The sequence below is a fragment of the Cryptococcus neoformans genome, assembly GCF_000091045.1.
Source record: "Cryptococcus neoformans var. neoformans JEC21 chromosome 3 sequence".
Taxonomy (NCBI): domain Eukaryota; kingdom Fungi; phylum Basidiomycota; class Tremellomycetes; order Tremellales; family Cryptococcaceae; genus Cryptococcus; species Cryptococcus deneoformans.
Window position 1 is genome coordinate 1,119,454 of NC_006685.1, and position 16,747 is coordinate 1,136,200.

At 48.7% G+C, this 16,747-nt stretch overlaps 7 protein-coding genes across 7 annotated transcripts in view; 4 read left to right on the forward strand and 3 right to left on the reverse strand.

Annotated features, from left to right (window-relative positions):
• Positions 1–2: 2 nt before the first annotated feature.
• CNC03540 (cytoplasm protein, putative) lies at positions 3–1,887 on the forward strand. The gene is made up of 9 exons (XM_569686.2): positions 3–129; positions 181–219; positions 281–380; positions 437–529; positions 583–750; positions 807–958; positions 1,018–1,056; positions 1,107–1,188; positions 1,249–1,887. Exons 1-9 carry the CDS (start codon positions 29–31, stop codon positions 1,396–1,398), a joined length of 924 nt encoding a protein of 307 aa, XP_569686.1. The 5' UTR covers positions 3–28; the 3' UTR covers positions 1,399–1,887.
• Positions 1,533–3,141, reverse strand: CNC03545 (hypothetical protein). Its single transcript, XM_024658432.1, has 3 exons — positions 2,949–3,141; positions 2,735–2,898; positions 1,533–2,684 (listed from the first exon to the last, which is right to left on the reverse strand). The coding sequence occupies exons 1-3, from the start codon at positions 3,076–3,078 to the stop codon at positions 1,641–1,643; spliced, it is 1,338 nt and encodes a 445-aa protein (XP_024514290.1). The 5' UTR covers positions 3,079–3,141; the 3' UTR covers positions 1,533–1,640.
• A 114-nt stretch (positions 3,142–3,255) lies between these two features.
• CNC03550 (peroxisomal membrane protein pex13 (peroxin-13), putative) lies at positions 3,256–4,748 on the forward strand. Its single transcript, XM_024656775.1, has 4 exons — positions 3,256–3,515; positions 3,573–3,781; positions 3,831–4,478; positions 4,532–4,748. The coding sequence occupies exons 1-4, from the start codon at positions 3,335–3,337 to the stop codon at positions 4,577–4,579; spliced, it is 1,086 nt and encodes a 361-aa protein (XP_024512447.1). The 5' UTR covers positions 3,256–3,334; the 3' UTR covers positions 4,580–4,748.
• Positions 4,749–4,968: 220 nt separating this feature from the next.
• On the forward strand, positions 4,969–7,249 carry CNC03555 (hypothetical protein). The gene is made up of 5 exons (XM_024658433.1): positions 4,969–6,297; positions 6,344–6,420; positions 6,480–6,516; positions 6,571–6,651; positions 6,703–7,249. Exons 1-5 carry the CDS (start codon positions 4,989–4,991, stop codon positions 7,095–7,097), a joined length of 1,899 nt encoding a protein of 632 aa, XP_024514291.1. The 5' UTR covers positions 4,969–4,988; the 3' UTR covers positions 7,098–7,249.
• On the reverse strand, positions 7,232–9,643 carry CNC03560 (hypothetical protein). Its single transcript, XM_569690.2, has 6 exons — positions 9,375–9,643; positions 9,058–9,327; positions 8,589–9,008; positions 8,129–8,536; positions 7,918–8,070; positions 7,232–7,859 (listed from the first exon to the last, which is right to left on the reverse strand). The coding sequence occupies exons 1-6, from the start codon at positions 9,528–9,530 to the stop codon at positions 7,527–7,529; spliced, it is 1,740 nt and encodes a 579-aa protein (XP_569690.2). The 5' UTR covers positions 9,531–9,643; the 3' UTR covers positions 7,232–7,526.
• A 285-nt stretch (positions 9,644–9,928) lies between these two features.
• CNC03570 (AMP deaminase, putative) lies at positions 9,929–14,364 on the forward strand. The gene is made up of 13 exons (XM_024656776.1): positions 9,929–10,643; positions 11,282–11,315; positions 11,374–12,063; positions 12,126–12,234; positions 12,289–12,402; positions 12,477–12,600; positions 12,656–12,722; positions 12,784–12,932; positions 12,998–13,184; positions 13,241–13,302; positions 13,353–13,604; positions 13,668–13,929; positions 13,992–14,364. The coding sequence occupies exons 1-13, from the start codon at positions 9,959–9,961 to the stop codon at positions 14,248–14,250; spliced, it is 2,994 nt and encodes a 997-aa protein (XP_024512448.1). The 5' UTR covers positions 9,929–9,958; the 3' UTR covers positions 14,251–14,364.
• Positions 14,298–16,747, reverse strand: part of CNC03580 (hexose transport-related protein, putative) — a 2,484-nt gene continuing 34 nt past the window's right edge. Inside the window, exons 1-8 of the mRNA XM_569692.2 lie at positions 16,493–16,747; positions 16,261–16,441; positions 16,099–16,190; positions 15,819–16,042; positions 15,340–15,750; positions 14,958–15,279; positions 14,707–14,902; positions 14,298–14,653 (exon numbers count right to left, since the gene is read on the reverse strand). The exon at positions 16,493–16,747 is cut by the window's right edge and continues 34 nt beyond it. Of these exons, the coding sequence (XP_569692.1) occupies positions 14,464–14,653; positions 14,707–14,902; positions 14,958–15,279; positions 15,340–15,750; positions 15,819–16,042; positions 16,099–16,190; positions 16,261–16,441; positions 16,493–16,664 (1,788 nt within the window). The 5' untranslated portion in view covers positions 16,665–16,747 and the 3' untranslated portion in view covers positions 14,298–14,463. The remainder of the gene's footprint in view (positions 14,654–14,706; positions 14,903–14,957; positions 15,280–15,339; positions 15,751–15,818; positions 16,043–16,098; positions 16,191–16,260; positions 16,442–16,492) is intronic.

Genomic DNA, 16,747 nt, shown 5'->3' on the forward strand with positions numbered 1-16,747 from the left:
TCCCCAAACAACCCACAACCACCTCACAATGCAGGCATTCCGCAACTTCCAAGCACAGATTCCCGCCCTCCCCTCCGTAGACGTCACAGCCGTCTCCAAAAGCTTCCGACAGACGGTCCAGGCTACAAGGTTTGTGCTCGTGTGAACTGGCAGAGCTGTGTTGACATTCTGAATATGCAGGGAAAGAATTGGCAATGTCGGGCCTGAGGGAATCACTGAGTAAGTTGCGGTCATATGGAGATCTCATAGCTGGTCAAGACTATATCTGATTTTCGGAAAGACTTCCGGCCGAATACAGGCAGCTCGAAGCTCGAGTAGACGCGTTGAGAGATGTCCACAATAAGATGCTCAAAATCACAAAGGTTCACGAGCGAGAATCCGTGCGTCCACTAAAAAGCTAATCAGCCAATGCCATATGTCTGACAATTTATTGAAGTACGACTACCCTTCCGACGTGACTGAAGGCATTTCTGAAGTTGGACATCAAGCAGCTTCTGCCTGGAATACTTTTGCTAACAAGAACCTCAAGGTTGGTTGCTCTTGCAACACGATCTCTGTATGATTTGGACTGACAAAGCACAGAATACTAATCTTCCCATCCCTATTCCTTCACCTACGGCACCTACTCCCCACCAGCCCAAGACTCTTTCTCATGCTCTTTCTCGCGCTGCCAAGTCCGGTGCCACCGAGTTGGGCGCTGAAGACCGTCTCGGTGTGTCCCTTGGCATTTACGGTGCTGCCTTGGAAAAGGTATAACTTGCCTTTTTTCAGTCTGTTTACAAGCAATTGACAATTTTCGTGGATAGATCGGAGATGCCCGTATTTCCCAGGATCAGGTCATTACTGAGCGATTTGTTACCCCCTGGCAGGCCACCTTGTCTACATCTATTGGACTTGCGATGAAGGCTAGGCAAAACGTCAAGACTTCCAGGTTGGAACTCGATGCTGCCCGCGCTGCGTAAGTCTTTCTTTATTTTTCGTCAATCGTACAAGGAACACTGATGGACATCCATCTAGTTTGAAGTCTGCTGCTCCGGCTAAGCAAGAGCAAGCTCGGTAGGTAATTTCGATATCAGACTCAGATTTTTGTCTAACAATCTATCAAGTCTACATGTCGAAGAGGCCGAAGACAAGCTGGTTCAGAACACGGAGACTGCCATTGGTCTCATGAAAGCTGTCCTCGAGAACGTACGTGTTCACCGTCCGATCTTTTATCTGTCCCTGCTAACGATGGTTTACAATGTTCAGCCTGAGCCTCTTCAAAACCTCTCTAACCTCGTCAAGGCTCAACTCATTTACTACTCAACCGCTGCAGAGACTCTCAGCGGCATTCAAGGCCAAATTGAAGAAGCTGCTACTGTTGCCGAAGGAGACTACAGGCAATCCAGGGGAGCTTGAAATGACAATTAAGGCGCACCTTCGGACACCGAGGATCGGACTGGATTGACAAGATTAAGTTGTTGTTTTTGTGGATACCTCTTATGATTGATGGATTGTTCCAATGAGACCCTTGTTCAAGACAGACCTGGCTTTTCTCGATCTGCCTGTTCCAGTATCATTCTAACAGTGCCTAAAGCATACTAGATACGGCCAAAAATTGTATGAATCCTTGCCAAATGCATATCAAATTGGCATGAGTACTACCATTCATGGGCCGAATTTGCCCCCATGGATATGCCTTCGCTCCGCCCATCAACAACGACATCTCCTTTATCTGCCGTAGCCTTTGAATCTGTACTATCTGGCTGCCTTGTCACAGCGGATAAAGTTGGCATGGCTGGATGAGTAGAGAAAGGCACTGGATTTCGGTTATAGGACGGTTGGAGAAGCTGCCCAAGCTGTGGAGTTGGTGGAGCTGGTTCTGGCATCATTAAAGGAGGAGAAGCCCCAAGTCGGCTAGCGGAAGGACGTTTTGATAACACTCCCGATGTAATATGGCGAGATGAGAATGATCCCGATAACAGTGATGTTTGATCTGAGCTGCGTGACACAGGCGAGAATCCGGTATGTTCATTTGGATGCAATTGTTGGGATGCTGATTGATTAGGTTGGTAGTTGTCAAGAAATTTGGCAGGATTGCTGGAATATGATGCCGCGCCAGAGCCCATGCTTGCGCTTGTGGATACACTTCCACTTCTGGCTCTCTGATTCTCTCTGGCATCTTGCCGATCTCTAGCCTCTTTCCTCCTATTCCTTCTTTCTTCGAAAAGCTCGCGAGCCATCGTCTGCAAAGCGTTTTGAACGCGATCCGAGTAGGCAAATTCGCTGGCCGTGAATCCTTCAAAGTTTCGCGAAGAGAATTGGCAGCCTCTTTCCAGCAATACTTTGATGGTGTCAAGGTATCCCCATGCAGCTGCGTAATGCAACGGAGTGTTTCCCTGCAAATCGGTCAGATCCAAATCAGCGCCCAAGTCACACAGGAAGTTTATGAATGGCGCATTCCCCGCTTGAGCAGCAACATGCAGCGCCGTCTTGCCGCCTGTGTTAGACCAATCTAGTAGAAAAGGAAAAAGTTCCACGTATAGATGTGTCATACGTAGAGATATAGCCGATTGTTCAGCGAGTGGGCGAGGGTTCGGGCGTGGAGGGAATGAAGAGGACGAGTTGAGGATTTGGGTATGAGGAGAGAGGGACCGCGAAGGGACAGCAGCCAGCAGATGCAGGATAGTATTATTGTCGGAATCCTGGACCGAATGAGCAAGCTATCCACAATATAAACATGACAAGCACACACTCTTGACAGCTCTTGGTCGTCATGGCCATAGTCTAGCAGCAGCCATTCAAAGACTTCTATATTACCTTCCATAGCAGCCCAGCTCAAGCTTGTCAAGCGGTTCTCATCAGTATTGCGCAAATCTGTCTTGTGCTGGAGACGTTGCAGGAGGGATACATTATTGTCTACCATGCCAGATGTCAGCATCCATGGTGGCCGATCCGAGGAGACGTACCGCGCACGGCTTGGCGGACGCGCGACGCTGGGTTGCGGACGACATGTAGTTTGGGAGGAGGCGTATTGAAGTGAGACGATGTTGCGAGAGGAGTTGCGCTTGTGCTGGATATTCGAGACATTCGAGACATGGACAGATACTATGGCTTTTGTTGGCAAGTCGGCCGACAACTTGTCGTTCGAGTGCAGTGCGAGAGCGAACGAAGAGGATTGTGAAGGTCTTCCCAAGGAAGTCACCCGCGACCTCCGGTTAATACCTATCTCCTTTCCGACTTAATTGCTGTTGTATTATGTGGTCCTCCTTCTGTCGCTCTTCGCCGTTTGATATTGATATCTATCCGATTTACTTGCCATATACCACTCAACAGCATACAGCAGACACTATCCATGGCATCCATCCCCCCTCGCCCAAAGCCATGGGAGTCATCCTCCCCAGTCGCAGGTCCCAGCAAATCCGCAGCCTCTCAGCCCTCGGCCTTTGATACTGCTATTCAGACCTCGACGTCGAACAGTGTGTCCAACGCACCCGCGTTGCCTGAGAAACCCACTGGACTGGGCTCAAGTGCAGGTGAGCTACATCTCAAGCCCATCGTCGGCCTTGAGAAGGTCGCTGACGGAGATACAGCTTATGGGGGATACTCTTCTTCAATGCAGCCATATTCGCAACGATATAATGGGAGCTATGGGATGTCGCCATATAATAACATGAGCGGCTATGGAAGCTATGGAGGATACGGGGCTATGGGTGGGATGAACCGGTTCGGTGGGGGTTATGGTGGTTATAATTACGGGATGGGAGGTTATGGGGTAGGTGGCATGGGAGGGCCGGGAGAGGTTCGTATTACAGTGCGCATCGTGTTTTATATGCTGACAAAATGCATAGGGATACCCTACCCTCGCATCTTCACTCCAAGCTTCCACCGCCCCAGCTTTTGCAGTAGTAGAATCCCTTGTTACAGCATTCACTTCACTGGCTCAACTGGTCGAGTCCACATACTTGGCCACCCATTCATCCTTTTTCGCCATGGTTGGGGTGGCAGATCAGCTCGGCTCTCTTAAAACTTATCTAGGTCAAGTGCTCGGAGTCTTTTCAATCTTAAGGCTAGGACGGAAGATTTTATCGTGGCTCAAAGGGAAAAAAGTCAAGACAGGTCCTTGGGGGGAAGAATGGGACCGGATTGGTTCCTCTGGTCTACCGCCAAACGGTCAAGGTGGCCGTCCAAGTATCAAGCCATTAGTTATCTTCTTGCTTTCTGCTTTGGGGCTCCCGTACTTGATGTCACGACTTGTGAAAGTGCTTGTCGCCCATCAGACCAATCAAAAATCTATTCTTTCACCTGATGGAACGATTGACCCCACCAAGTTAGAATTTGTGAGGGCCAAATGGGAATTTACGCCCACGGAGGAGTGGGAACTAGGGTTAGGACGGGACGAAATAGTAGCTGTATTAGAAAAAAGGGGTGAGGGAATGAATAGTTGGTGGAGAGGGAGAACCAGGGACGGAAGGACAGGGTGGTTTCCTGCAAACTATGTCAGTAATGTGTGAGATCTCGTTTGGAGCAGCTCACTGACCACAGGAGATAGGTTGAGGTCATTAGGAGGGACACAAGGTCAGCGACTGATAAACGATAGGATAAATCAATAAGATGGGGATGTCACCCAGCATTTCCCATTTTCCTTCACCAGTCCATTCTCTCGCAGCCTTCATGGTGCAAGGCTTGGCAATTATTTACTAGGGGTTGCATTATAGACAGTAACAATCCACGATCCAATACGCATGTAGGCATGTATACTATGTACCAAGATGCTGTCGTAATGCGTCACTTTTGGCTAAAAGGGGCGATGAAATCATCTGACAGTCTTGTACGGTAGCAGCCCGTAGTAAAATCTATTTTGTCGTCGCGTTTGACTTTTTGGCATTATTTGTTTGTTTTGTTTTTGGTGCCGAGCGGTCGGCCGTTGGCCTTTCGATCTCCGTCGCACATTAAATGATCCTTACTTGTTGTCTTTTTCTACTATTCTTTCAGCCTCAGAGCTCATCATGTCCTACCCGACCAGCCCCTATCAACGACAGCTCTACTGGCCAGACACAACAGCTTCTCCCAGCAACTCCCGCAATGCTCATCGCCCTTCACCTTACCATCCACCAACAAGCCATCATCGCGGCCCTCAGTATCATCCGCCTACTTTCTACTCTCCGTCTCAGTCCTCTCCGCAATCCAAACTGGCCGCTCAGGCTCTAAGAAGCAGGGGCAACGAGTATCTTCTCAGCTTAACAACTTCAGTGAACAATCTTCAACTCCATGATGGAGTCAAACCGAGCAACCGATCATCGAAAGTCTCTGACCACTCCAGCAAAACGCACAGAGACACTCCACGCCCGTCATCTGCATCTCCCGATTGCAACAAACAGCTTCCACCCTTGCCTCGGCCTGATATCGTGCCACCTAATCACCATAATTTAGGTCTTCCAAATGTGACTGCTTCTCAATGCAGTTTCCCATCTCAGACTATACCCGCGGCGGACTCATTGCATTCAGGGCACGTATCAGGCTTTGCGGTTTCTCGGGATGGCAGTGCACCTGCTGTAATGGAACGACCAAGCTCAAATACATGTAGCAATGTGGAGCTCAGTTCGAGCGTAATAAACAAGCCCGTGTTTTCCAAAACGCCACCGCACGCGAGACATCCGCCGGTCACGGCTTCGGTGAAAGAGAAGGTCGTCAAGGCAACCCGCGTCAATAACAAAGAAGAAGTTAATCCTTCGAGCAAATCTAGCACATCGAAAAGTAAATCGCTTCAGACCTCTAAGTCTTTCTCAACCCTTGAAGATGCCCAACATGACTTGGTCATCGACCTGACTCAAATTTCAGACTCCTCAGCTTCACCCCCATCTGGTTTGGCAAAAGGAAATGTTACACCCCCATCATCCGCTACGCCTATGAAGGCAACATCAGATTTGAGGCGTTCATTCCTAACCTCTCCATCTTTTTCTACTTCTCCCGCGCGGAGAGGTTCCTCCAATACCCCATCCACCACCCCATCCGGTAAGACCAAAAAGTCAAGCTCCCCCCACAAGCCCTATAGGTCAAATTCAAGCTCTGTACAGTGTTCTGGATTCACACGTACAGGTCAACCTTGCAAGCGGCTAGTCAAGGTCAAAGCCCCTTATTTGTCTGCTCGAGATGCCTCGGTGGCCTCTGTGTCATTGGACGAGGACGGTGGAGATGCAAGAAGCGAGAAAGTGATGGGAAGATATTGTAAAGATCATGCAGGTATGATATGCACCATCAAGGGCTTCTACTGGAGAAGAGAACGAGATAGTTCCGGCGTTTGGATTGAATTTGATGGTGAGCTAAGCTAGACGTGCAAATTAGCCAGCTAATTATCTTTCAGACTATATACCGCAAGCCCTGGGACAGCAAACCCAAACGTTATTAAGAATGACTATGGAAACCAAATTAACACCCAAGGTAGGCGAAACGACAATTATTGCAATGTGATTCAAACACTGACGCGGCCGATACCATAGGAATGTGCCGGCTTCTTATATGCTTATGAGCTTAAGGGTGGGGAAAAGCTGATGTGTGTGTTTTAATTGAACTAATATGATTTCTTTCCAGACCTGGAAACCAGCGAACTTTCATTCTACAAAGTCGGAAGGACAGATAATGTCCCAAGACGCATTGGTCAGTGGACCAACCGTAAGCTCTTAAACTTATGGGTTGATTGCTCCTTGACTGATGCCTAGTTAGAATGCCAATCCAAAAGACCCACCCTTCTTGACATATTTCCTCGGCCCTCGGGCCGCTCACGTCATGATGTTACTACGTCCTCACTGCATCGTTCCGACACCTTGACTACATCCTTTCTCCCCGGGGCAACCACCCATCGAACCCCACCCTTGTTGGCTATGAAGCGCTGGGAGCGATTGGTACACCTTGAGCTCTCCGAGCGATGCGCTTCACATCCGTTGAGTGAACAAGCGTATGAGCGGGTGCGGATGAAGTGTAAAGACTGTGGGACAGTACACAGAGAGATTTTTCCTCTCGTCAAAGCCCATCAGGGACGTAAGGGCGCTTACGAACAAATAGTCGAATGCATCGAAAGGTGGGGGAAATTCATAAGAGTAATATCTGAAGAAATATAGTATGGAAATATAAGGGAATTAGAGGGCTGTCGAGTAGTACTGTTGTTTGTATTATGCTGTCATGTCATCGAGCGCCTCCTTCGTTCCATGGGAGAGCGGCGAAGAATCGTTTAGTTTTCTAGTTGTAGTAGTATCTTGAAAAAATGCATGTGTACAAGATTATCCATGTGGACCCCGACTGTCTTTTGTGGCCAAAAAACGCCCCGCAAGTAGGTACTGACCTGTACCGAGGGAGAAATTATATGACGGACCGCCCAAGGAGACGCTGCTAACCAGGAGTTATTTCATGAACTTTCAATCGTACCATCAACGCGAAGAAAACTCTGAATGTGCTTATCATCACAATGTCATGTAAAAACCTCAAAAGCCGGAATATTTCTGTCATTTTTACACATTTTCACAAGCAATTTCTTAATCACAGACATCATGTTACAACGGCCCCAATGGTCCATGCCCCTCCTGTTCCTCGGTATCATTCTCTTGCCTCGGCTGAGGAGAAGGGACAACCCCATCTCCTCCGGTTTCGGCCAAAGAAGGCTTAGGTAAAGGTTTATCGGCAATCTCAATCTCCACCCTCTCAATCTCATTTTTCATTGCGTCTACGCCGAGTTTGGAAACATCATCCTCCGTTTGAGCATGCAACGTCGACGGCCCCGCATGCGATTGCTGTGATTGCACTTGCGTTTGAGTTTGAGCAGGCCGATTAGGATGGGGGTCGATCTCTCGGACCGCAGCCTGGGCAGCTTTCCAAGCCTCAAGGTTCTATTCAAAACGATAAAGATGAATACTAGTTTCCAACACCATGACAAAGATCACTGACCTGCTTGCACCAGTCCCTATGCACTTGAGACAGATTGATGGCCATTTCTCGAAGATCAGCGACTTTCTGCCTTTGGAATCTGTCCAGGTCGGCTTGCAGTGTCATGGACGCGTATTTGAGATCTTGTGCTGCTGCTTGATAAGAGTCTTCAAGCTGAAAAATTGAACCATGAGCAGGTGCACAAACATGAAAAGACGAAAAATGGTCTTACTTGTGAAATATTGTCCCTAGTCTTGGCAATATTGGCCCTTCTCGTCGCCTCAGGGTCCATATCAATCATCCCACTTAGACTATGCTTGACAGCAGACAACAACCCAAATCCTTGACTTGCTCTTGCTCGCCTTTGAGCTCGCTCTCGTTCATCTCGAGCAGCTTCGGGCTCTAGCTGAGGACTAGCGAGGACACTACCACCCCGTTCTAGAGCTTCTTCCAACCTCCTTGCCTCACGCTCAGCGTTTTCAAGAATTTCCAGTTTATCCCGCTGAGTCTCGAGAGCCTCTTGGACGAGCTCATACTGGACGTGTTTTTGGTGCCTAAAGGACAGACGAGCCCGGATTAAAGTGGCAAATTGAGAGTAAATGTGAAGCGGTTCAGTCGTTGTTTTCTCCCATGATTGTAACTAAATGTTGCGTCAGTAATACATTGGAACGACGGCGGACAGTTATACGCACCAAGGCGGCAGTAGCCAGATACTCTGCATCAACAGCGCGTCCAACTTTTTCAATTGCATCGCCAAGTTTGCCTTGCTCAACCAAGCTGAAACCATTCCAGATACCACCAAGCTCCGACATGTCGTGCGCTCTTTCTCCCCAGCGTTTGGTCACTCGCCTGTTGACCTTCTCCATGGTTCCAGAAAAATGGGATTGGAACTTTTCAGTGAAAGCTTCGGAATCCATGAATCGCTGGTCAGGTTGGCGCAAAGGATGAGATGGGGATGGGGTCGGAAGAAGATGGTGGGCGATGTAGGACGTTGTCGCAGGAGCCTCAGACGGAGACGTCGGGGTAGTCGGCTGGAAAGTCGGATTATGTGACGGGGCGTGTAAAGGGTTCTTTGAGAGCAGCGAGATTGGTGGAGAATGGAGAACTTCGGACTGGTGAGGCATAAGCTGCACATATGGAAACGCACAGTATAGAACTCACCCAGCTGACGTCTTCCTCCAAGAAACGATGCAGAACATGTTCTCCTCCCAGAATGGGATGTCTGATCAGTCTTTGCAAAAAATCTTCAAGCAGCCTCTTCCTACGAGCAATGATTGTGGCATCTTCTCTGGCTTTGCTTTGCCCCTTGACAGCATAGTCTGTAAGTGATTGTTTGGAAGGGATCGGAGGGATGATCAGGACGGGGTAAAGGCCAGTGAGCGATTGGTGGAGAGAGAGAAAAGCCGAGTATCGGCGCCGGACTGTATGAGTCTGAAGAGTGTGAGACGGGTGCTGACGGGGCAAAGGCATTGACTCACTCCGAGACGGATGACATAGGTGATGTAGCTCGCTGTGCCGCCCTCTGTGGTCTTGAGGGCGTCGACAATATGAACCTGCTCGCCGGCGGAGATGTCCTTGTCGATGCTGCAGCAGTAGCCGGTCTTGGGCTTTGGGCCTGGGACGGTGGCGCCCATCTTTGGATGCCTGGCGGGGTCGGGGAAGGAGGCCCTGTGGGTGGGAGGGGGCGAGCCAGACGCGGCGGAGACGAGCGAGGAAGGCTTGCGCGGGACCGGAGGCGGGAGGGACGGGCGAGGGGAGGGGCTGGAGGGGGGGGAGGAGGCAAAGGGGTTGGGGGAGGTGTCCGAATCCATGTTGGTGACCGTGGTGGGTGGGCAGTGCGAGTTCCTCGATCAATCTCTGCGGCAACCCCGCCACTCCTCCCCGGGCCGCTGACGTAACGTGCAAAGGCTCGCCCCCCACAGCGGGCCTATCTGCTGCGGCCCCCACCGCAGGCAGGCACGGGTGGAGGTCCGCCGCCTCGCTTGAGAATCAGATTGATGGAGAGCATCTAATGCTATTATTGCCATACCAAAATCTGCCGCATTTACACCAGCAGCCCGCCATGTCCCACTCCCCAGACGACCCATACACGAGTCCCTCACCCTCTCCATTCCCGTCCCCTCTCCCAATTCCCGCCCCCACTTACGAAGACCACCTCAATGGAGCGCCCCATTCACACTCCTCCCCCTCTTTCGACTATCACGAGGAACGCAGGACCCATTTGAAGGACGAAATCTGGATGTCCCACCATTTGCCTCGTCTCCCACCTCCAAGTGCGTCAGAGGCAGGCTCTTCTGTCCGCACAGACACCGGCACCAGTTTCAAAAGCAGGATGGCTCCCGGGGACTATTTCGATACGAGTAATCCAACCGGTCCTGTGCGACAACTGAGTCCCAAAGCATCGTTCAATCCTTCAGTGCTGCGTGCAAATATGTCCAACGTAGAGAAAGGTGGGGAGGCTATGACTATGCGCGAGCATGAAGTAGATCCTGATGTCAACGATCTCGGCACCGCTCTTCGTCAAGCAACTCTCCGCCTCGACAAAGAATCCACCATGCTTTCACCTTCAGGTCCAGATTACGGAGATTTGGATCCTGCACCGGCCCTCGTCCACAGGCAAGAAATGGATGCTCAAGAAAGGCTAGATCTTGAAGAAGAGAAGAAGGAGAAGGAGTTAGCCATGAAGGCTTTTACAGGTGAAAATGAGGGACAAACAAAAGTGCAGCCTCAACAACCCAGTGGCGTTCGTAAGTAATATGTCTGTTTGTGATACCGTTTGATTCTTTATCCGTCCTTCTATCAATGGTTATTGTGGAAGAGTCAGCGATCCGTTGATTTGTCCCAGCGGCTTCTGCTGGTATGTTGGAAACATCCTTTCACACTTGTATCTCCGCCCGACTGGCTAAAATGGATGTTGAAGTCCAGCCTCCTTCTGCGGGGTTTTGTGTCCATATTCTATTAGACAATGGATGTCACTGCCGACTTTATATTGGCGCAGGTATGGTGAGGTACACTAGAGGAGGCAAACACATTCTTCGGGGGTAGCATCGGTGGCGGCTCGAGGAACCTTCTCTTCGAGCTGTGACCTGCCAAAGAAAGTGATGGGATATAAAAGGCTGTCGTCTAATTTTCACCTTTTAACACGTATCCCATATTCAAAATAACCTTCTATTTGTTTCGTTTGAGAAAAAAATGCTTGATCCACAATTTTTCATATCCGGAATTCATTCTCCTTTTACTCGTCCCGCTTCTCCAAAGACTCCATCCCCCGGGGTGTCATCCCCTGGGATCGAATCGCCTTATGATGTCCGCAGTTCCGAAGCAGGGCTAGCTAGGGATGAAATAGAACACATGCTGATCAAGCTTCAAATTCTTGCATTCGCAGAACAAGGAATCGGAAATGAACTCGAGTCGCTCTAGTAAGTCCTTCCCCCCTTCCTTCCCGCAAATCCGTTTTTAGGCTGACCCGTAATTCAGCGCGTCATTTTCCCGCTGTCTCGAGCTTCGTGACAAGTACATAGAACTTTCAAACCAACGCTTGGGCGACAACCCTCGAGACCACGATGGCACCTTCCACGGGTTCAATCCTGCGTCCGCAGGTGACGTGATGGGCCTCAAGCCCGAATATGATCCCGAAACTGTTGAGATCCCAGCTGAGGCCAAAGATGATATCCCTACGTGGAACATTTATCCTCCCCCTCCCCCTCCTCGTTGGCATTGGAAGACCGCCCAGGATGGCGTTCACCCTGAGCCTGCAACGATAGAAGATAATAACAAGCGATCAGCTCCAAATCAGAGGGATGTGGAAGTTTTCAAGGTGGAGGATTGTGAAATCCCGGGTAAGGATGAAGGGAGGACATTTATGGTCAATGATGAAGGTGTGTTCACTGTATACGTGGACAGGGTCAATTCTCCCTCCGTCAGCAATGGGCAACCCCCCGAGCGTCAAGCGAACGCACAAATCTCAGACGATAAGCAACCTCTTTCGCGTGTTCCCAGTCTCAAGGAGTACTTCACCGACCTTGATTTCCTTCTTGGTGTTTGCTCTGATGGTCCTGCCAAGAGTTTTGCTTTCAGAAGGCTCAAATACCTTCAAAGCAAGTGGAGTCTTTATTGTTTGTTGAATGAATATCAAGAATTGGCGGATATGAAGGCCGTACCTCATCGGTGAGCACCCGAGAAGTGTACTTGTGAGCTTCCGAAAGAGTATTAACATGCTCAACCGACAGAGACTTTTACAACGTCCGAAAAGTTGACACTCACATTCACCACTCGGCAAGCATGAACCAGAAGCATCTTCTGCGATTTATCAAGTCCAAGCTCAAGAAGTCACCTGATGTAAGATATTATTGCGTATATGAACTATCTTGACGTGTGCTCATAATTCTACAGGAAATTGTCATCCATCGAGATGACAAGGATCTCACGCTGAAGGAGGTCTTTGAGTCGCTTAATCTCACGGCTTATGATCTTTCCATTGACATGCTTGATATGCACGCCCACCAAGTTAGTACTGTCGGCCTACCCTCATCAATTAATGATCCTTTGACTCCGCTGGTTGGCTAACATTGCCTGTACAGGAATTCCACCGATTCGACAGGTTCAATGACCGATATAATCCAACCGGATCTTCCCGTCTGCGTGAAATCTTCCTCAAGACTGACAACTTGTTAAAGGGGAAGTATCTGGCTGAACTCACACACGGTAAGGAGTCTTTGCGATTATTAAGCATTCATAACCTGACAAGTGATGGACATAGAATTAATCACGGATCTGGAACAGAGTAAATACCAACACTCTGAATGGCGTCTCTCCATTTATGGCCGGTACGTACAGGTCTTTTCATTCTTCTTATTCGTCATGCCGCCCTCAGCTTATCAACTATAGTAACATCAACGAATGGGACAACCTTGCAAAATGGGTGGTCAACAATAAGCTCATCTCGCATAATGTTAGGTGGTTGATTCAAGTTCCAAGACTTTATGAAGTTTTCAAGGGTCAGGGGCTGGTCGACAATTTTGAGGATGTTGTCCGCAGTGCGTAATTCTTCCATTCTAGTTTGCGGAGGGGGTTTTGCCTTGATACTAAAACTGTTACCAAGACGTTTTCCAACCTTTGTTCGAAGTAACTCAGGACCCTGCTTCCCATCCTGAGCTTCATATTTTCCTTCAGAGAGTCGTAGGATTTGACTCTGTCGACGACGAATCTAAACCCGAGAGACGACTCTATCGCAAGTTCCCAACCGCCAAAATGTGGAACACTAAACAAAGTCCGCCCTACAGTTACTGGTGAGTCCCTCTTTTGAGCTCATGTGAAGGGTAACTCGTCTAAGACCTCAATGCAGGATCTACTACATGTACGCTAACATGGCGAGCCTCAATGCTTGGCGTCGTTCTCGCAGTTTCAGTGAGTTAATCTGCTTCTCTGTCCATTTGACAGACTTTGACATTTTATAGACACTTTTGTCCTCCGGCCTCATTGTGGTGAAGCCGGTGATCCCGACCATCTTTCATCGGCGTTCCTCACCGCCCATTCTATCTCTCACGGCATTCTTCTTCGTAAGGTCCCTGCATTGCAGTACCTATTCTATCTCAAGCAAATTGGACTGGCTATGTCTCCATTGAGTAATAATGCCTTGTTCTTGACGTACGAGAGGAATCCATTCAAAGACTTTTTCAGGACTGGGTTGAACGTGTCGTTGTCAACAGGCAAGTACTCCTTCTCAAACTTCTTCACCGCATTGAGAACCCTTCATTAACTTTATGTTGCAGATGATCCCCTTCAGTTCCATTTCACTGCCTCCCATTTGCTTGAAGAGTACTCGTGCGCTGCGCAAATTTACAAACTTACCCCTGCCGACATGTGTGAGCTGGCGCGAAACTCTGTACTTCAATCTGGCTGGGAAATGCAAGTCAAAAAGCACTGGTTAGGTCAAAGGTGGTATTGGCCTGGTGCTGCTGGTAATGATATCCATAAGACCAATGTGCCCACAATCAGGTTAGCATATCGACAGGCCACTTTACTGGAGGAGCTGTAAGTGTGAAATTTTGAGATGTCGCGAGTCCCTGAATAGATGTATTAATATTATTCGTCAGGGCTCTCATTCGCCACGGGGAGCATTCTCCAAGTGCTACCCCTACCCACTTGAAACCACCCACTACTATCAAACCCGACAAGCCCGGTCTTGCCACGCATTCTTCCGACATTGCTGCGGCCGCTATGGCCAAGTCGTCTGGTATTCCTGCTGCACACCTTGTTGGCGGAGCGTCTGAGCTTGATCGTCGAAGTTTGGAAAGAAAGAGAGCTATAGGTGGAACGGATAAGCAAGCACAGATGTCTGATACCGCAAGTTAAGCAAGCCTCTGGTAATTTTGCTTTGAGACAATTCGTGTAAACATGTAGATGTACATATATCTTTATATAACTCAACACACCGGCTATATAGAACAAATGAAATACCAACAAAAGACCGTTTCTTAAATTAACTTTGCCATATCACAGTCTCACTGTCTTTATTTGCCTTCTTCCATTGCCTAAATCCTGTTGTTTCTTGGGTGACCTGTCATGTTAAACGGTCTCCACCCACTCCTGTTGAATATCTTTGTCGCCGAGCTTTTCGCCGGATCTGAACACAGAGGTTGTGCTTCCAATAGGCGAGGCATCCATAATGGCCGCCTGGATCTCGACTTTGGTGATGTTGTCTTCATGAGCGGTGTTGGAGCGGAAAATCTCATCCATTTGCTCAAGGGTTTTCCCCCTGGAAGCGTCGTTCGTCAGCATGAAAAAGATAGTCGAAACACAATAACTCACATCGGTTCAGGGCAAAAGAACCATACCCAGATACCTGAAAGTAAAGCAAATACTCCAAAGAAGAGGAATGTGCCGTATTTGATATTTTGAAGCATAGGGGGAGTAATGAGTCCAATAATAAAGTTACAGAGCCAGCATGCGCAAGTGGTGATGGCAACACCTTTGGCTCGGCGGGATGAAGAATGGACTTCGGCAGCTATGACAAAGCTTAAGCATACAGCCTGCGCACTTTGAAGAAAGTCTGCACTTACGCATCGCCCAAGGTACAGGTGACCACCCGACGCCAAAAGTGAACATAAAAGTCAGAATAAAGGCGACCGCCACCCAAGCTTCGTTATGATACTTGACCCAGTCATGACTGTACTTGGCCATGATAACGGCCACAATTATATGACATATGGTGTTGCAAATAGAACCAAATATGAGTGGAGGCTTTCGACCGACTCGGTCAAGAACGAAGAAAGCGACAATGGTGGCAACCATCTGCGAAATGTTGAGTACGCCGCTCATGTCTAGTTGCATTTCATAATCGAGTCCAAGCTGCTCAAAGAGAGTAGGCGAGTAGTAGATAAGCTAGAATGTTTTCAGTCAGCTGACAGACTCTGTGATGGGTGCAGGAAGCGTATTGCTTACAGCATTGACTCCTTGAAATTGCTGGAACATCATCAACATGGGACCAATAATCGTACGCTTGATCAACTTGGGTCGGAACATGTCTATCCATGAAACGACTTCAAGCTTAAGTTCCGACATGAAGTCTCTTCCTTGAAGAGATGGGTGATCCTTGATTATCACTTCTCGGTTCTGGATAGCCTCTGCACGGATGCTGATCCATTCTGCTTGCAGACGAGGGTCTGTGGAAGGTAAGCGTCTAAGACGCATCAGAGCGTTGAGACAGTCGGCATCTCGACCCGCGCCAGCAAGCCATCTGGGAGAGTATGGCAGCTTCCAAAGACCGAAACCAAGGAGAATACAAGGGGCCATTTGTATCAAGAAGGGGAGACGAAAGCTCCAATCATTTTCAATGAACCGAGAACCATACGTCTTTGAAAAATAGCGTCAGGAAAATCAGATATATCAGAGGCGTGTGGAAAAGATAGAACTATACTTACAATATAGAACATCACTACAATACCGATGACAATAGTGGCACCTTCCATGGCGAGTAAGGCTCCTCGAATGTTAGGAGGTGCCACTTCGCTGATATACATAGGGGCCACTGCAGAAAGAAGACCGACACCCAGGCCTCCAATGAATCGTCCAACAACAAGCTGGGCAAAGGAGAATGACGTGGTCTGGATTATAGCTCCAATGACGAACCATACTGATCCAAGAGCTACACCGATATGTTAATAACCTGGTCACTGAATAAGAAGTCTGAGAAGGACAAACCAATTGCTTTTTTTCGAGAGTACTTATCAGCAACAAACCCAGCTTGAAGAGCGCCGATGAAAGCACCCAACTCCAAGAGAGCAGTCATGATGCTGTGATATTGGTCAGCTATCAGAGACGAGTCAATTTTTGCTGATAAGATCAGCTTTCTCGAAGACTTACCCTTTGTTGAAGGCGGCCGAGGAAGAAACATTGATATTGACGTCCGGAAATTGCTCAAGGAATTGAGGCATAGTGAGGACGATAGAAAGGATACCTTGATCAAAACCGAAGAGGAGACCTCCCATGCAGGTGGAAAAAGCAGCAGCCACTACCAGTCCATTACCAAACATATCTCGAAGGCCTTGCGAGTCGTCAGCAATGAGTGCAGGGTACGTAATAGGCTTTTACTAACCATTACCTCCAATGGCGTCCGCCAAGGCTTGACTATCTGTTACATATCGGGCTGTGTCTGGATGAAGTTGGATACCAAGGTCATCGAGACTAGGGATGGAGTCCCGGTCGGGAGCATGAGCATGTTCGGGCTTGTTACGCCCGGTGCTGCCTCTATACTTGCTGAAGAACATATGTTTACCGTATACTGTGTGATAGTTGATGTATATTGCGTGGGGAATAGAAGATTATTGCGGGGAAATTTGTTATCAACAAC